Consider the following 19,141-nt stretch of genomic DNA (forward strand, 5'->3'; position numbering starts at 1 on the left):
AAATCAGACAGTGCTATGTCGACTTTTTGAGCACATGATGATTCACTGAAACCAATGTCGACAACAACAATTTTGACAGTAGTAGGCCTTGGCGTTTGCGAAAAGTAAGACAAAAAAAATCTTCGCCAGATTTTTCCTCTCAGAACAAGCGAAGAACTTTTCCGTTCTGCAACACAATATTCATTCCGGAATTACTTATCTACAAGCTCCCACCGGTAGCCTACTGGACGATCTCCAAAGTTCGCTGGGTTGTGACGTGCGGCGAAAACATTCCTAAAGGACGTGCACAAAAGCCGGTTTGCTCCACGAGCTCTCTATCGTATTGATATCATGGCTGTCGATGAAGCGCAACTAATTTACGAATTGCGAAATGTCGGGTGAGCAATTTAGGGAATAACGTCCACCTACAGCGATCACTTGCATTAACGTCAGATTGACCGTTTTCCGCAGGTACGGGGGACCGTTTCTGGATCAGAACTATGCGTCGACGGCGATATTTGCTGGGCCCCAGAGCACCGAATTCCAGGACATTGTTATTTGGCTTACAGAGGAAATACGAGTACTGGGTAAGCTGGACGAGCGTGTAGGAAAAAGCGAAGATTCCTCCGCGTTCGTCTTGGAGCTTTCCGCGTTTCTTAAGGAACTCACCTGCCCGTATTCAAGTCTCACGTCCGGTCACGTATCGGAACGCCTGCAAACCCTGGAATCCAAGCTGCTTCTGTTGGACTATCTGATCAATGAGCTGATGACATTCAAAATGCTAGAATCGTTGAAGCCAAAGGAAAAATCGACCGTCATCACGCTTCACGAATCGCCTACCGCTGCCGCTTTAAAGGACATTTGCATCACGCTCGGCATGGGAAAACCTCCGAACAACGTGCCTCCCAAGGCGCTGTTCGAAAGGATCAATGCCAGCTTGGACGAAACAATTCGAAAGGCGGGAGAAAACCGCCTCAGCAAACCCCTGTTCAACCCGAAGCAGCGCCTAACGGCCGAGCAATGGGCGAAGCTGGAACGGCTGCAAAAAGAACTGGACGACGAATACGATTTGCGGCGAAAAATGCTGCTCACTCGGCTAGACGTCACCATCCAGAGCTTCAAATGGTCGTCCCGCGTCAAAGATAAAGAGGGTGTCATCGCAGAGCGGTACGCGGAAAAGCGAAAGGTGCTTGAATCGCTGGAGGTGGGCGGCCGCGACACAGATATTGCGTCACTGCTCGCTGCCCGTGAAACCCTCGCCATAATTGAGAAGACGAGCAGTGCGTCTGTGCGGAAGAACACGAAGAGCAAAATACAGCGCCACATCATTGGTCGTGTGCCTGATCGTGGCGGACGCGCCTACGAGCACAATCCTCCCCCGTTGGAAATGCCGTCCTGGCAAACACAACGAAGCACTGGCGGTGAACGCGGTGGTCGAGGTGGATACGGCGGTGGCAGGGTACGTAATCGTTACGAATGAGCTATGCTCATTTTTATTTTCTACTAGAATGTCTTAGGTTTTCCTTTGTTTGATTTTCTTTTAACACTTTCCACGTGCTTTATCTTACCTCTATTGAAACTGTTTCCTAAACTTTCTAATCTCCCTTCACTGTGCCTCTGTCAGGATGTTGGTGTGAGTTTTGAATGCATTTTCTTGAGTATTTCTTCATGATCAAATAAAATTTCCTATCACCTCTTTCACATCCAGGGTGGAGGCCGAGGAGGAAATACCGGCGGTGGAGGATACCAGCAGCAACAGGCAAATTTTTCCAACAAAGGCTACAACCAAGGTGGACAAGGATATCACCAAGGCGGCAGAGGTGGATATAACCACGGTGGTGGGGGTGGTGCCGGTAATGGTACTGGTGGCGCTGGTGGAGGTGGCTACCATCAGGGAGGCGGTGGTGGTGGTGGACACAACCAAAACCGTGGCGGTCGCGTACAAGGCGGCTGGTCGCAACCTCAACAAGGTATTGGAAATATTAAGTATATCTCTAGCAAACGTCTCGCTTATTATAGTGGTTCCGTTTTCAGATTACAACCACAGCGGTTATGGTTCAGGATCGAGCCGCAGCAGTTACAGTGGCAACAGCGATCAGTACAGTAATAATTCGGGCAGTAGTCGTGGTAGCTATGGCGATCACCGTGGAGGCGGTTACAGTGATCGAGGCTACGGCAGTGATCGCGGGGGATACGGCGATCGAGGCGGCTACGGAGACAACCGCAACAACTACGACAATGAGTACAATAATCGCGGTGGAGGCCGTGGCGGAGGCGGGCGGTCTAACTATAATCGAGGCGGGGGCCGACGCTAGACGTTGCCCGAGAGAGATTCCACGACGGTCGTTTGCATCCTCATTTCGTTTCATATCACTCCGAATAAGTGTGAAACTTGCATGTTTATTTTACACCACAGTAGTTCCCATGATTGCATGATGATTGCAATTCAATGTTCAATAAAGCATCTATCTGTTAAGCTTTACCATTGGTTCCAATGTTCACCTTGTGTTTCCTATCAATCTATGAGTTTCGACAGCTTACAAATAGTTTCGCAAAGAAAACTAAATCAAGAACAAAAGGCAAGAGAGCGTATAAAGTAAGTTTCACATAAAGCATGTTGAATTTATATCAATAGAGGTTTTTTCCTAACTATTTTCAAACTAATAACGGGCTGTTCAAAATGGTATAGAGATTTAAATTTACATTCGGTTTTTTAGACCATACTCTTGAGAAATGATTCTATTGATAAAGAGTTTCTGTATTTCAGGTATTCATGTTAAAATATCAACAAAATCTAGATTTCTTTCGTAGTTCTTTGTCAAAAGAAACTCGCAGATGAAAATGCAACACATGGGCTGCTTTTGAATTATGACAGTACCGAGGCCAGCTGTCAATGAAAGCTAAACGTAAACAAACAAACGCTATGGCGGTATTTTTATAGAAAGCCTGAACAAAAATTGTGTTTTTTCTTTACAATGGCAACGAAAATTGACCAGAAGGCGTACTTAAAACGGTATCTTTCTAACGATAAAGATAAAAAGAAAAAGAAGAAGAAAAAGGATAAAACGTCTGTTGTAAAGGGCAAGTAAGTATCACCTGCGTGTTGGAACAGTGGCATTATTAGGACGAGTGATCGCATATTCTGATTACTATTCCCACTCATATCCACCAGTGTGAGAATCATCGATGATGATTTGGATATATCGAAACTGCAGACCATCCAGGATGACGAAGTGGAATTGTTCGGACTTGGAGAAGAAGCACCACAAGTAGTGGGCATCATCGATGATCGCCCTCCTGAACTTCGTGCCAAGGAAGACTTCAGTAGCAACAAGTGGAAAGTATTGGCGACAAGCGATGGGTTCGACACGACGTTACACGTGAAGGACGTGTCCAAACGGACGGATGATTCACGCATTGGTAATAAGTCGACCGCGGAGACAGAAACTACGACAAGAAGAGGGAGGAAAGATTCGGATGAAAGTCCGCCACGCAAGAGTGGCAGAGGAAACGAAGATTCTGATGAAAACCCCCCAAGAAGGAAGGCCCGAAACACGCGGGAAGATTCAGATGAGAGTCCGCCTCGAAAAAACAAAGCTTCATCAAGTAGAAAAGTAGAATCCGGATCATCGTCGAAGAAGCACTCTAAACAGTACGAATCCAATGCTAGCCCACCGAGAAATTCCCGCCGCAGTGATTCAGGTGAAAGCCCTCCACGAAGAAGAAAAGCAAAAGCGTCTGATTCGGATGAAAGCCCTCCTCGAAGGCGAGAAGCCAAACTGCCTGAACGTCGTAAACAGCACCGCGATTCTGACGAAAGTCCACCAAGGCGTCCGCGTGATAAGCAGCGTGACAAGCGATCCCCTAGACCACGCCATCGTTCTCATGATTCCGATGAAAGTCCACCTAGACGGGAACGTTTGCAAGACAAACATAAAGCACCCATCCGGCAGGATAGGCACCGCCGAGGCTCTGACGAAAGTCCACCTCGGAAAAATCGGCATCAAACAACCGATGATCGTTCGCATCGTACTGACAATCGTTTCAAAGAAACGTCCGCGGAGAAGTCTCGCCGTAGGCATGATTCGGATGAAAGTCCTCCTAGGCGCAGTCGAAATGACCCCGGTGAGGGCCCGTCCCGTAGAAGCCCCGCTAGAAGATCGCCTGCGCCGCGCATCAAACAAGAAAAGAATCGATCCGATTCTGATCTGTCTCCGCCAAGGAAACCGTCTCATTCGAGGCGGCGAGATTCGGACGAAAGTCCAACTCGCAGACGACCTGACCGACGGGAGCAGTCTCCACGGAATGCGGAACGTAATCGACGCCGGAATACGCCTCCACGAAGGGAATCGCGTGAGCCACGAATAAAGAACGAACGACGTTCATCCTCAGATGTATCGCCACCGAGACGGATGACCAAAACGCTCGACGGTAAACGAGCGGGCTTACAGGATGCCCGTGCGTTGCGCGAGGAAAACGAAAAACACCGGCGCCGTGAAGCGGAAGCGTTCGAGAAAATGTCCGCCGAGCATACGGGTCGGTATGCGGAAACCGTCGTGCGGGAAAAAGGCGGCCGCCGGCGGGACGTCGAAAAGGAGCTGCGAGAAGAGTTCGAAAAACGCAAGCAGGAAGAGAAACAGAAGGAACTATATGCTCGCTGGGGGAAAGGGTAAGTGTACCGGCCGCCTTTCGTGGCTATCCGATGCGGGTTGAGCTCTGTGGTTGAGCTCATCGCAGTTTGCCTATGGGTAGGGCTGATTGTTTGCTTGTTGGCGTTCCTTTCTAGCGTGAAACAGGTGGAGGACTACACCGCTCGTCTGCAGGAAGCGGCCCACGAAATGCAAAAACCCTTGGCACGGTACGCCGACGATAAAGACCTGGACGAGTACCTCAAGCAGCAGGAGCGGGCCGGCGATCCGATGCTGGAGTACCTGCGCAACAAACGGAAGGAGGAAAACAAGAAGGCCGGCATACCGGAAAAACCGACCTATCAGGGTGCTTTTCCAGATAATCGGTTTGGCATCCGTCCCGGTTACCGATGGGACGGTGTGGATCGCACGACCGGATACGAAAAGCGGTGGTTCGCAGCACAAAGCAAAAAGAAAGCGACTGAGGAAGAGGCGTACAAGTACAGCGTTGAAGACATGTAAACGCAGGTGGTTTTCCAATGGTAATAAAAATGATTTCTCAAGCAAACGTCCGCCCGAAACTTGCGTGTAAAGTCAATGAAAGAATGCCGGTGGACGAAGAGCCATTGTGGGATTTAAAGCTCAATGTAGTTATGCATTTATTTTGCCTATTGACAGTATTACATTCATGGCTGTGACATTTGTTCTCCACATGGTATTTCCGAGCGGTGTCGGTTTTGAATTGGAGCAAATCGCAGCTTGCTTGGATAAGGTAAAGTAAGAGCTTTCATTTCGGTCACCTTCGTGGCGTTTCTTTCGACAGTTTCCGCCTGCCAGCAAGCTGGGTTCGAATGTGTGTGTGTTAGTGTGTGGGTGTGTGGTTCTATTACGGAAGGATCGTGTACTTTTATGATGGGTGGTACTACCGTTTCCGATGGGATACTAATTACTGCCCCCATTTGCCCTCGCTACACTGCTGTTCGTGTTTCTCGCTAATCGTAACATGATGCTATTCGTTTTGGGTGCGATAATTGCTACCTATCCACGTTGCCGTTGCACTACCGTCCTACCGCGACCATCCTAACGCGATGCCGTCCGGGAAAACTCGTCCCCAGGGCTCCACGAAGGGTCTCCCTTGCGCTTTTTGTTCCACGTTCCGTACTGGTACGGTTTTTGGATGAATCTTGCACTGATTTGGAGAGCGCCATTTCTGGTCTTAACACGTGCTCAGCACTTTCCCGCGTTCGGGGCAAAATCACGAGGATGCGGTGGCAATCGCTGGTGGAAAATGGCTCCTTCCCACGAACGCCACGGTGAGTGACGTCGAACGGTTGAATCGGTCGTATTGGGCTTTAGTTTAATTGTTGCATGTTTCGTTTCTTTAGTGATTATTAAATAGAAATGATTTACCGTTTTAATCTTGGTTGTATTTATATCTTCTTTCAAATGTGTTGCATTATTAGCTTAAAGAGTAAACTTTAGGATTTTTGTTTGTTTGTGTAGTACTACGATTTCTGACTCTTTCGCGTTCGCTTTCGCGCCATTTTTATGTTGCAAATTTGTGTAGTTATTTTTTTTATTTCTTTTGTTTTTTCTTTTCCTACCCATACGTTGAGTGGTCGATTCACTAACATGCGATGGCTTTCTCCTTTGTACCATTTCCTGATGAACGCCAGCACCGACTAAGGCGCTTTTTCCTACCTTCGTGCCCTACTACCCACCGTTCCCTAAACCTTCGCAAATACGTTCAGTTAAGAGGGAGCTAGTTCAAGTTAGCTGATGGTTTTGTTGCTCGGTTATTCTCGGTTCTACGCATTAGGATTGATCTCTATATTTATTTAATATGCGATTCGATAAAATCGATAAAATTTATAAAATCATAACAAGTGCAAAGTACAATCCCGCTCACAAGGGGCTTCCGTTTGGTTTTATTTTGCTGTACCATTTGAATGTTGAACCACAAAATGCGCCACCCGATACACGTCTAGGTGCACACGCCAAAAAAACACCCGACCCGACGATTCGGTTGATAGGAGAGGGATGTCGTCGACGTCGTCGTCGTCGTCGTCATTGCCGGCGATGAAGGAGGGAGAGCGGGCTCGTACCAAAGGTGTCCGGCCACGCGGTACGCGGTACAAGACAGGGTGGCCAGCGTCGGCGGCTCCATCGGTGCGCTTAGTTGCCCTCCTCCTTCGGGACATCCTTGCGCACCTTGTGCCCGCGGAAGGAGGCCTGAATTTTGCTGGCCGCTTTGTGCAGCTCCGGGTCGTCCATGTCGATGTCCAGCTCTTCGGCCACCTGGAGTGCGGGAGAGACAGTTGAATTTTTGACCGATAAATTATCGCACTTTCCGCTCGGCCGGGTGTACGTACCTTTTTGGTGATTTCATCAATGTCGACTTCCTTCTTTTCGTCCTCGCCCTTCGTGGCCGTCTTTCTAGCCATGTGACCACGGAAGCTGGCCTGGATACGGGTCGCGGCGTGCGTCAGCTCTGCACCGTGCACCAGCGGCAGAAAAAGAGAAGCGGAGAGAAAGAGAAGAGTGAAAAAAAACACCCCACAAACAGGTCAAATTGACATCGAACAATTTGATTTACGGCAGTTTGAAATGGATCAACCCACGATGGGAATGGGAATGGGATGGCACGTGAACAGCCGCGACAATGCTGGCCGGCTGTGTTTTATGACATGGAAAATGTACGTGCAGTGAAAAATCGTTAAATCAATTTCAATTCCCGCATTGATGGATCTCGTGAACGCCAAAATTCATTACACGACAGCACGGTCAGGGCCTACTTTGGCGTCCACTCTGTTTCGCGCTGTTTTTTTTGCACCCAGAATGATGAACTGAACACAGGTCGTACCTGAAAAAAGGGAGCTTCAAACGTAGGAGAAAACAATACAAAATGATGAAGTGTTTTATTACATTTAAATCGTGTTTTGTTGCGTGGTGAGCAATAAACCTGGATGTTCCTTTTTTTGTTGTTTCATACGCTTTTTTTTTTCACCACCACAGTCGTTCTTTATGAATCGCTCGCGGGAAAATTTGCTCAATTATTGTTCTTTTTCGTTTTTTTTTTGCAAGAAAACAAATCAAAGCAAGCACATTAACCCCTCGCACGGAGCGACAGATGCGTTGCTTGGCAGCTTGATGCTTTCAGCACTTGAGGGGTTTTCAAAAGCATACGCCACCCAGACGACGTAAAAACCCGTGCACCGCACGTGCTGTGATCATTGTCTGTCTGCGTTTGTGTCGCATGCACCGGCCCATTAAATCGGTGCGCATCAAACCGAGCGGGCCGGGCATCATTCTTCGGCACATTCCGAAAACAAAGGCACTTGTTACATCACAGCGCCCGGTAACGATTGCTCGTTAAATTGGTTTTCCATCGTTTCTCCGATTTCCACTTATTGATCACACAACCCGCGGAACATCCTTGAGAGAACCGGGCCCGGCAAAACCTTGCTTGCGTTCCCAAACCGCCGGAAACGTCTGGCTAATGGGTGTGTGTGCGCGCGCGAGTCCTCGGAGCGTTTATGAGTGTGCATACGCGTGGTAGGGGCCATTGGTTGGATGATAAAAGAACTGTAGCCGGGGCACGTTTTTAAGTGCATTATTAACGGGCCATCCAACCGCGAGCTGGACGGTGGGTTTAGTTTGCAATAAATATAAAACTATAAATCCACGCAGCACCATAACGACCGGCACAATTGGTCGTAATTGATTATCCGATCGTTTCGTTGGTTCAACAGCTTGGCTCCGGACCCTGAGCGCCGGTGTGTCCTTTAAAGTTCATTTACGTTATTTGATTGCTTTTTTTCGAAATTAAACCTAAACCTGTACTCCACGAGAAGAATGCTCTATCGATTAACGAGTATAATCCCCGCTGATAATTCATTCGCATGAAAGCAAAGGCTTTGCGAGTAGCTTTGAAGGGTATTAAAAGCCGAGACAAACGGGACAGTTGATAGCAGCTAAACCGTCTGGGTTGGATTGTCGTAAAGAAAAATGAAACGATCGCTATTCAACGCAAAAAAACCTTCATGCTCTATCGTCCGGCGTGGCTTAGAAAGCTGGAAAGGGAGCTTTTATTTATGCCTTAGCAGCACTAAGACGAGAAGACGACTACAAACGAGAGAGAGAAAAGAAAAAGGAAGCTCTCGCATGTCCTCGGGCGACGGTGGACCAGTTTCCTTTTTTGCCTGCTCGCGACAAGCAGAAGGAAGGTATTCGTTCGCATTAGCGTCCACGGAGCGATGAAAATGACATGGAAATTAGATTTCTAAGCACACCGACAGGCGGCCGTTCAAAGGGACCGAGCCTTCTTGACGGGAAAACAGAAGAGTGGGAACAAAAAAATAAGACAAGCTTAAACGTAGTGGATTTGGCAGCGCTTTAAGAAGGTGCCACATGGTGTGGTTTTTCCTCGCTTCGCGTGAAAACCAAACCGGACAAGTTTGGGCAATTGTGAACCGCGAGGACGTTTTGTTGCATTTTGTCGCCACGAAAGAGCCTAAACTAAAGGCTCCCATCAAAGCCTCGTTTCGGCCCCCATTGAAAATGGGGTGGAATAGCGAGGGAAGAAAAAAAAATAAAATGTATTAAACATTCGCTCGTTTTTCATCACAGCAAAACGAATTGTGGCCCGATGGTCGCAGTGAAGTGCGAAATCTTTCCCGGCGAGTTGTACATTTTGCATAAATTTCACTTTGCAGCAGGCTTGTTTCTTTTTCACTTCGCCCCACCCGAATGTTGATTAAAACTTTGGTCTAAATTAAGAGCGGTGTAAATTTGGTTGCGGGTGCTTCTTTTTTCCCCTGGTTTTGTTTCACTTTGCCTGCTTTGCCCGCGTGGCAACAATAATTGGCCTCGTGAAGCGGCTACAAGCCGGGAGATGTGTCGTTTCGGGTGCCACACAGGGGACCCAGAGCCTTGTTACTCAATTTATTATCTCAATTAGAGTGTGAGTCAGTGAAGTCAGAAGCCGGTGGTCTAAAAGGAAAGCAGTTACGGGACATGCGGGGGTACAATGCGTCGTAATGGAAATTTATTTTCTTCATTTAATGTCTTTCCCTTAACGATGATTGTGTTACGGTGAGAAGGTTGGCGTGATTAAGATGGCGTAAAGTGTGCATGTGTTGTGTGGTGGCTGTTTTATTACACCAAAAATCAGACCGTTAGTACGGACTCGGAAGCATGCAGCTTGTATTTGTATAAATTTTAATTACAGGCGCATTTCGGTGAACGTTCCAGTCACTGCTTTGGGAAGCAAAACTATTGTTTCACCGTGGGAAATGGGAAAGCCCTGCGATACTGAGGCTCAAAATGATCCATCGAGCTCATGCAACAACATCACAGGGGAATGATTTTCCTTTCCGCTCGAACGCTTCAAAAAGCTCTTTCCATTAATTGCATTGTCGCGAAAATGCATTCGTTTCGATAAAAGGAGAACTTCCGTTAAGCCTCACCCGCTGCTCGTTACATATTTATAATTTCACCGTTTCATTGTACCGGACGTGTCGTGGCGATGCGTGATAAATGGATACGTTCCACTGACAGATGGCACCGGAGATCGATCGGCACCCAGTACGTGTACGTGCGTCTGTGTTCGAGTTCCGGTCCCTCACGGTGGGTGGGGGAAGAGTGTGCTTCAATCATCGAACAAGCCAACCATTCTCATTTCCGTGATTTCTCAATGGCTGTGCATGATCGAAAAATTCACGTCCTCAAAAAAAGGAGGGAACGAACTGCTCCTGGGAAGCGCCTCTCGACAAAATGGCAGCATGATACGCGGAAAAAAAGACTCCCCACGGCGGGTGTGTGTGTGTGTGTTTGGAGACGGAGCGAACCCAAAAAAAAAGAGGAAAAAAGAAACGCAATCAAGTAGCAAAAGGCTTCATCCGTGGTGGCGAGATTGAACGTCATTTCCGAATCTTTTGCCATGGTTTATGAGGATTAAATTTCCTCACCCGCTCGTTTCGGCGAAGGCTCGGCTCAAATCCAAGCAACCCGGCGACGACGACACGCACTCCCCTCAAGCGCGGTTGCTAAGCGAGGACGAGCGGTTTTCGAATTTTCGAGCCATCATCATCGTGCTGGTGAGTGCAGCAGTGGCGTGCGTTCACCATCCGCCTGAAACCGGACGGAACCCGTGGAAAACCATAGTGACGTGGTGAAACGAGCGAATCGAAATTAAATATTTACACTCGAGTGTAGCGTGTTTCCCACTTTTCGACCCCATCCGAACCCGGCGCTTGGGCTGGAATGTTTTATTTACGAAACCGAGTTGTGCGAAGCCCAAGCGGGAGTGAAAGAAAAAAAAAGCCAGCAAAGGGCCGACGAACGGGTGATAGTTTGAAAAAGAAAATGAAAGCGAACAAACGGGCTCTGTTCGGGCTTTGGAACCGTGTAACGAATGAAGTTACAACACGGGGCTGAATGTTTTAGCGAAATTACTCACTCCGATTTGATGTTCACCGTGCGTTATCAAGCTGATTGTGTTTGCCTACTCGTCTGTCGTGAAGGATAAGGATGCGAAAATTGGGTCACCCTCAAGCTTGCATATGTCGAACGGATTAAGACCGCGTGTTTACGGAGCGTTGTGCTTTAGAGCTTTTGGGTTTAATATCGTCAGTTTAGTTCTCGCAAAGTTGAGCCCTTTAAAGCTAAACCGCTGGGAATAGGATAGCTTTTCGTCGGTGCGGGACATAAATTTTCGTTCGCTCACACCAAAGGCGCCCTAGGATGCATGTTTTCATTCCAATCCATTGCCTCGACACAACATAAAACTCCCACTATTGATAGTGTGCCAGGCCGGGAGTGCACAAAATTTTGCACCGTTCGCGTGCTTCATCGATAAATGCAAACGATGCAAAGGGACGGACAACGGCGCCACGTGCCCTTTGGGCAACGAATGCGGTGGTGCAGTAGCTCGTTCAACCGGAACGGCCAGATAATAAGGCATATAATTGAAAACGCTGCACAAACGAAGTGCCCCTGACGGGTTCGACCTTTAGATGGCCGAACGGTTTCCTGTGGCGGGAAGATCGTACAGTCTCCGGGCTATTTGGCATCATTCGAACGATCCGTGTGCTTTTAAACTCGCTTTGTGGCCAAACTCAAGTGGTACAAACCGAAACAGCTTGCTCTTTTGAGCTTCACCAATTAACCGTCCCAAGTTCGTGCCGGTGCCGGCGAGAAGCCAAGAAGCCGGAAAAATGAACCTTCTTTCATGGGGAAAGTTTTTTTTTCGATTCTTTTTCATTCAAAATCAACTGCTTCGTTGAAAACCTTTTGATAGCCAATCTGTTTCGTGCTCGAAAGTCCCGACCCCGAAGCTGTTGAAATATCATTCACATAATCAACTGCGGCGATGATGATGATGTGCATAATTGATGCTGATTTTCTTCCTTTAGAGAGCAAACCTGACAGATTAAAATACGACCCGGCGTTGGGGTTAGATAAATTCACTCGTCAGCTTCCGCGGGCCGGCGAGTTTAATCGATACGGGTTGATTTATTCACTAATCTCGAAACCCACCAGGCGCCTCCATCGATCACGGCCGGAAGCAATTCGACGTCAAGAAATCCTTTCGGCTGACGTATATTATTCACCGGCTAAGCCGCAACCCGGGTCCAGAGACCCTTTGGATACACCACGGGACGTGTTTTGCCACGGCGTAAACATCGAATCGAATTACCACCGAAAAACCACGCGCAGGAAGTTTCGATTTCGGATTTTCTCCCGCGTTCTTCCGGTCGCTCCAGCCTTTTCAGTCATGTAATTGCAAATTGAGCGAGCAACAAACGGACATAGAAGAGGTTTCCTCAAGCCCACTCCCGGGCCATTGCGGTCGATTGCGGAAAGGTTTCGCATTTTTTTTTCTTCTTCTCTCCACTCAGCGCTAACACCGATCCGGACAGGAAAATGCCAATCCAATCGTCCCAAATCCCGCCCGCCAGTTGGCGTGGGCTTTGGGGCAAGAAAAACAACAGGCACGCAATAACAGGCACACAAACAGGGATCGTAATGCCGCTAAGCTTTTTCCCCGTTCGCGGCGGATGGGCTCAGAACTGCGTGGCGTGGATTTATTTATTTATCGGTCTGTTACGCGGTCTGGAACCACGCGCTTGGCCAGTGCGGCTTACCACTGGTTCGGTGGTGGGTACTGGCGCAAGAAAATTGAAAGTGAACCACGACGAGCAGGGAAAGGGTAGATAAATAATTCTAAAGTCCAAAATTTAATGATACCAAACGGAGCCCCGAGCCGAGATAAAAACTGCCCTCGTCTGTGGTAAGCTTTCGCTGTGCGTTTGGCTGCGAGTGTGGGGATTTTGCCGCTTCCGATCGTAAAGTTTGATTAGTCAGTGGTTCGGCACGGTCTCTGTGGTGTGTTCGCTTGGCATGGTTTGTGGTTGGAGCTTACTACGAGCAAGGATGCGAGAAGCAAAGTAACACAAGTAGAAGAACGAAATCCTCGACACAGCAAAGCCACCAGGCCACCATCCAATTAACGGCCACCCGTCGAGCCGATCGAATGGCCGGCGGCGGATGGAAATTGATTTTCAGCCAGGCTCGCTATCGATGGTATCGTTTTGGCTTGCAAAATTTTCATAATATCGCTTATTAATCCGAAGCGCACACCCTCAAGCCCTTCGGCGGGTGGTCGCGCGTTAATGAAAATGGTCGCTAATGCAGGCGAGATTTCGCTTCGTTCGCACGGTTTCGAGAGGCGCCCTTCCAACCTAGTGGGTTCCAGCACGCGAAAGATTACCCTGAGTCTGTGTGGCGTGGATGTAAATAGGCGCGGGCAAATGTTTATCCATCGCCTGGGTGGATTTCGATCGGACGAGCGATGGAGAAGCGTGGAATTAGGCGACGGCGTCGGCATTGTGACACGGGGATGATAGAATAATTCCGAGCTGCGCGTTGTCACGCGATTAGCAGCGGAAAATGTCTGCGAACGTTGAGGCGGCATTGTGGGCGATGTTTTTTTTGGTCTTTCTTGTCTTTGTTGTAACACCATCTTCGGTGTTCAGACGTTGTCTTATTGGTATTCATGGTTCGTGAAAGATTATTTGCTCGGAGATTACAAGCTCTCCAGAGGACAGTGTGCTTCGTAGCGGATGATTTGAGCGCTTGATTGTTTTTCCATCGGTAGCAAAGCATCTTTCGATTGCCTTGGTTAATTTCTTTAATCAAATGCTTGTGTTTGATCAGATAGGAGTGACATTTAAAGGAGATTTTGAAGGAGTCAGAATAAATTCAAACCTTAAAGCTTGAGCAACCAGTTCTAATGGAAGTTGATTGTGTTAAACCATCACCTAAAAACAAGTTCAGACTTCTTATAATGAAAATTACCATTACCGTGACAAAGGTAGCAACTTATATGCAAGTGGATATATATTTTCACTAAATTAACATTTCTCAACACATTCATTACAAAGTACCATGCGCCTCCATCGATATGCAAATGCAATATGAGATTATCTGAATTCACAATTTAAAGATATTTGTAAGCAAAAGTGATTCATTTATTCCACAACTAACAAATGTACTACAAGAAACCCTCTGCCTCCATCGGTATTAAGTTACATGCGTTTCTACCTTTAGTAGAATTAGTTTTAGTTGAATATATTTAACCCTCTTTCAAAACCAAATTATGTTCGTTGATTATTGCAAAGCATCGCACCTTTATACCAAAAAATTTCTTATTTAACATATTTTGTACAAAGTACCATGCATCTCCATCGAATGGGTATCACACAAGATAAAAAAACCCTCCCATTTCAAAAGAGGCAATCATTAGCATAAAACAAATATCACGATAAATAGGTTGCCCAAGAGGAATTACTTTGTAAGCTTTTAAAGGATAAACAAAAATATGTAGCCATGTAAAAATTGTTGTAAACAAACGCTCCGAAGCACAGCAAATTGAAAAGTGTCTCTGGAAACTTGTGCACAGTTTCTTCTTCATGCATCTGAATGGTACGAAAGAAATGGTAACGTACACTGAGACCCATTGGCAGTGACTCGACGCGATAGCGACACCGTGGACACTTCTGCCATCCCATCGTGAAGAGCCCGGGACGCACTGAGCCATGCTGACAAATGGCTCGGGCTACGTGCTTACTAAATCACGCTGTCATTCTTCCCGCTGGCAGGCACCACGAAGCGCCACACTTGAGCAGAAATAAAAAGCCCCGTGGCCGTGTTTCCTCGACGACGGTCAAAAGAAAACGCGCACTGCCAGGCAGGGGTGGCGTGGGCACACGCAGTGTTTCTCGGTTCAAGGATTCCGGTGGTTCCATGATTAAATGATTAAAATTTTAAGAACTCCCTCCGCGGTCACCATAACCAAACAGAACGAGAGCAACCATGGGCGGTGGTTTTTCGCATCCATGGTCACGCCTGGATGCGTTCTGTTTGCCCAGAAAGCAGCGCGTTTGGGTCGGGGCGTGTTCAGGGCCACGGTTTCGGTGCGATTACACGTCACATTTAATTAAGCCCTCACTGGACCCCTCTTGAGACAGAAGACCGCGAACACGTCCCTTTTTGCCAGCACCCAAACCACCCGGCAGATTATGGAGGGTAAACATTTACCCACCGCGTGGTCCAGCCTGGCAAAAGGGAAGCCTTACTATGGCTCGTGGAAGGACCCCAGAGGTCAACAACAGGCGGTAAGGAACAGAGAACTGTGCTTGTTGTACATTTTGTGCCTCGAAATAAGTCCACCTTCACAGTACGCTGCTCGCACGCAGACAGTTGTTCATTTGCACGCGTAACGATGATTGAATAAGCAATCGAAAGCTTTTCTTTTTTTTTGCGTAATAAAACAAAACCCACACACACACTTTGCACTTGGGAAGTGGCTATCAAATTGAATTATGATTCATTTCTCGTACGTAATCGCGAGCTTACTCGTACTGCAATTGCACCCCATCTGAGGCTGGGGAATTAAAATCTCGCGCAGCAGCAGCTCACAGATGGGCGCATTTTTCACTCGAACAAATCGTTAATCAAACTCAAGCGCGCCCCGAACGAAGTGCTCGCAAAGTTTGTGCGCTTTCTATCGGGCCATGCGAATCGCAAAACCGTTTGCGAAAACAATTCACCTCGCACTCGCAAAACAGTCGCCAGCCGAGAAGCTGTCAGCTCGCAACACCAAGTATCATATTTCATGCGCAAAGTGTGGCATTAAGTGAGACGCAGCAAATGCAAAAAAAAGCTCCCCGCTCCAGCTCCGGGAAGCTTTGGGAGGTGCTTTTTTCTGGGGAGGGACAGGATTTTCCAACGCTGACAATGAAAAACAACCGGCCTGGAAGTGCGACCACGTCGACAGGGCAAGGGTTCGTACCGAGGGGAGGCAAAAGTTTTTAATTCACTTCATTTCAAACCCGACTGGTGGTGGGGGCGTTCGGTCCGCCCAGGGTCCTGTTGGTGATTATCTATTCAGAGCGCTTGTCCCGTAATTGTTTTCCTTGGGTGGCGTAATTTACTCCACAGAGACGACTTTGGGTGTATCGCTGCTTTGTATCTTTGTTTTTTTTTCCCCCCATTCGTTGTTGCTTTCAAATGCCATTTGCATCTGTTTTTGGTGTTTGCTGGAGATTGGTTTCGTTTCGGAATTGGCCACCAGAGTGATGATGTGGCATTATTGTGTTTAATTAAAAAAAAAGAGGTCGATAACTTGCCGGAGGCCCCGAAAGCTAATTTAAATGTTTGCATTTATTTTACCAAAAATTCGTGTAGGCTGGCGACCCCTTTTTGTGACATTTTGTTCACACTCATCCGCTTCAGATCCAATCAAATTGATCGCTCCGTCACGATTATGCGCGGACGAGCTCATGCAACAGCTGCTCTATCCGTGCCGCTGTGGGTTTTTGGGCTAATGAATATTTTACGAGCATCCGAGCAGATGTGGATTTGATTCGAATCCCCAGCTCCCGTTTGCGGGGAGGTTTTGATGGATGGATGGATTTTTTTTCCATCCTCGTGCTGCTCAAGGTAATACACACATACACACACCCACGCCGGGTGTGGGCATGAATTTAGTTAACTAAAACGCCTCACAGGCGAGCGCACGGGTGGCCCGATCGTATAAATTATCATGCATCAGGATTTAGGCTAAAGGTGGCATACATTACTGGTCACATTGAGACCAGTTTATTGTGCATTTGTATACTCAACAAAAAAAAGACATCACGACAATTTAGCACATCACGTACGCGCGCTAAAATCTGCACCCCCAAAAATGCCACAACGTGAGGTTGTTTTATTTACCAAACCCCGTACGATCGGTGCGCAAATCGAGCTGTTCGTAATGCATGAGTTGGGAATGAATTTTACAGCAGCTGCACGCCACAAGTGCATGCCAGTGTGTGGATTGTTTCCGCACAGTTTTCTAATTTAAAGCTTGAATTGAAATTCACTTTAGCACGAACGGCGAACTTTTGCCCCCTATCGCTACCAGCTATCCGGCCACAGTAACGGCACGAACCGAGCCATCACGGGGCCGATTTGTCGAATTAATGTTCAATTTTACTCCCGGTACGCGCTGAAAATCCCGATAATGATGCCACGGGTACGGAATTACCGTTTGATTACTGGCACGGGAAAGTTTTAATGAAGTTCGAGTGAGCGTGTGGGTTGTGTTTAGGCTCGGCATTAATCAATTAGTGCGCGGTTCGCCCTTTTTCGTTGCCTGCCTTGCGCAAAAAACCATTAATCTACTAATTATTTCGCAACCAAATACCCGCCGCCATTGGGGAGTACCAGCGGCTTCGCGGATCTGCCAGACGAAGGATATTTTTCGTCTGGCTACGCCAAGTACGCCGACCTGCTGGTGGTGCTATTAATATCATTTGCTAAGCCGCTTAGGATTATTTAGGAAGCTCAACCAAAAACAATGGCTCGCCGTATGGGAGAACGTGATGCTTTCGAAAGCTTCTGCGCTGCTTCGCGTCTTTGTGTGCGCGTGGGAGAGAGAGAAGCAAAAACACAAAAGAGGAGTAAAACAAACCCCCAACCATGCGGTGGAGCTGGAAATAATAACCACGAACGGCGACCGGGTCGACATTCGCCGCACGTGAAGGAATGATGAACTGGCAGCCATCTGTATCATTCGGTTCCCTCTTTGGGGGAACTGGGCGGCATTTGAGGAGAATAATGAAACGAAAACATACCGCGACCGAAACAGGGGTCTCACGCGAATTGAATGGTAAGCATGGAATTTTTTCTTTCTCTTTTAAACCACCTTTGTGCTGCGGTGTGCATGTGCACTCGGAGGTGCATTCCCGACTTTTAAGTGGGTTCCATTGTTGTGAAAGAAAAACAAAGAGCTTTCTGGTAGCGAATGGTAGCGAACCACCAGGTTGTGCAGACGATATTGTTGTGCTTCGCACTATGCGCATATTTATCGAGCACTTTTCCCACTTGTACGCTTTACTCTGTGACAATTTGGGTGTGTGCTTATTGTGCCCTGGGAGAGTCGTGCAGGATGCACCACAAAAGCGGGGCAGCAATAATAAAATGGTAACTAAATTCATCCGCACCGGAGTCTGGAAGCGATAGCAAATTATATACGAATTAAGTTATGAATTTCCATTTAATTGGCTGCAACATTATTGAGCCGTTTTGACAGATGAATAAATTGAATTGTTATTCCTTGACGTCCTTTGCGGTGGTTACTATGGCAACGTGAAATTAAAATGAAATGATTGACATTTCAGGGAAATGACGTCATGTTTTGCAACTCATACAAGCACGTCTGTTTGTTTGTTTTTTTTTAAATGCACCCTCAATGCAGCGCAATAATAATATACTGTCAAACCGCTCCAGGAAGCCAAGTGGATGCTTATGAATATCCTTTTGCCAGACACCGTGACACCGCGTTCTGCTTGCTTTGCGTTCTTGCTGAGCCGTTGTTTAGCGGAAAATTAGAGCGCTGTTGTTTGCCGTTGGGGTGGGTTTCTTTTTCCTAACTCGTGTGCATTCATCCACACACAGCACTCGTTTGCTTGCCACTTTGTGCATCTTTGCGGGTGCATTTCTGTGCAGCGGGCAAGGAAATGCACATGCACAACCCCCTTTTGGTCAAAAAGGCTCGATTCATCACACGCGTCGGTGGCGTGTAGTTGGCGCTGCGGTTGTTGAACTGCTTCCGGAGCAGTTTTCCGCACGGCACGAGGTCGAGCCTGTTCGTTTTCCGTGGTTTCGGGCACGCTAGCTCTCGCTTGCTGACAATGAGCAGATGAGCATGCTGCTGCACAAAGTGTACGTAGCATGACCGAGCGCCCCGCAAAAGACGGTCTCAACGGTTTGGGGTTTTGCATGCGATCGCAGGGAAGAAGGATAAAGTTTCTCCGGTTCGGTCTTACCGAAACCACCGGCCGGGTGGGATGCTGAGTACCGTTCCGGTGCAGTTCGTTACCGGCACCGGAGCGAGGCTTTGGCATTTTTTCTTCCACACCACCGCAAAGTGAGCTGCCGACAACCGGTGGAGAAACCAATTTATTAATGGCGGTTGGTGCTGC

General features: G+C 47.7%; 3 protein-coding genes across 3 annotated transcripts in view; 2 read left to right on the top strand and 1 right to left on the bottom strand.

Moving 5' to 3' along the window:
• Nucleotides 1-330: 330 nt before the first annotated feature.
• Nucleotides 331-2,451, top strand: LOC128731908 (protein FAM98A-like). Its single transcript, XM_053825065.1, has 4 exons — nt 331-377; nt 451-1,438; nt 1,688-1,949; nt 2,014-2,451. The coding sequence occupies exons 1-4, from the start codon at nt 331-333 to the stop codon at nt 2,292-2,294; spliced, it is 1,578 nt and encodes a 525-aa protein (XP_053681040.1). The 3' UTR covers nt 2,295-2,451.
• A 443-nt stretch (nt 2,452-2,894) lies between these two features.
• LOC128732278 (BUD13 homolog) lies at nt 2,895-5,129 on the top strand. Its single transcript, XM_053825460.1, has 3 exons — nt 2,895-3,064; nt 3,152-4,648; nt 4,766-5,129. The coding sequence occupies exons 1-3, from the start codon at nt 2,955-2,957 to the stop codon at nt 5,127-5,129; spliced, it is 1,971 nt and encodes a 656-aa protein (XP_053681435.1). The 5' UTR covers nt 2,895-2,954.
• Nucleotides 5,130-5,229: 100 nt separating this feature from the next.
• Nucleotides 5,230-19,141, bottom strand: part of LOC128722099 (uncharacterized) — a 49,603-nt gene continuing 35,691 nt past the window's right edge. The window contains exons 3-4 of the mRNA XM_053815929.1: nt 6,980-7,098; nt 5,230-6,905 (exon numbers count right to left, since the gene is read on the bottom strand). Coding sequence (XP_053671904.1) covers nt 6,783-6,905; nt 6,980-7,098 — 242 coding nt within the window. The 3' untranslated portion in view covers nt 5,230-6,782. The remainder of the gene's footprint in view (nt 6,906-6,979; nt 7,099-19,141) is intronic.

Source organism: Anopheles nili, chromosome 2 (assembly GCF_943737925.1).
Source record: "Anopheles nili chromosome 2, idAnoNiliSN_F5_01, whole genome shotgun sequence".
Classification (NCBI taxonomy): domain Eukaryota; kingdom Metazoa; phylum Arthropoda; class Insecta; order Diptera; family Culicidae; genus Anopheles; species Anopheles nili.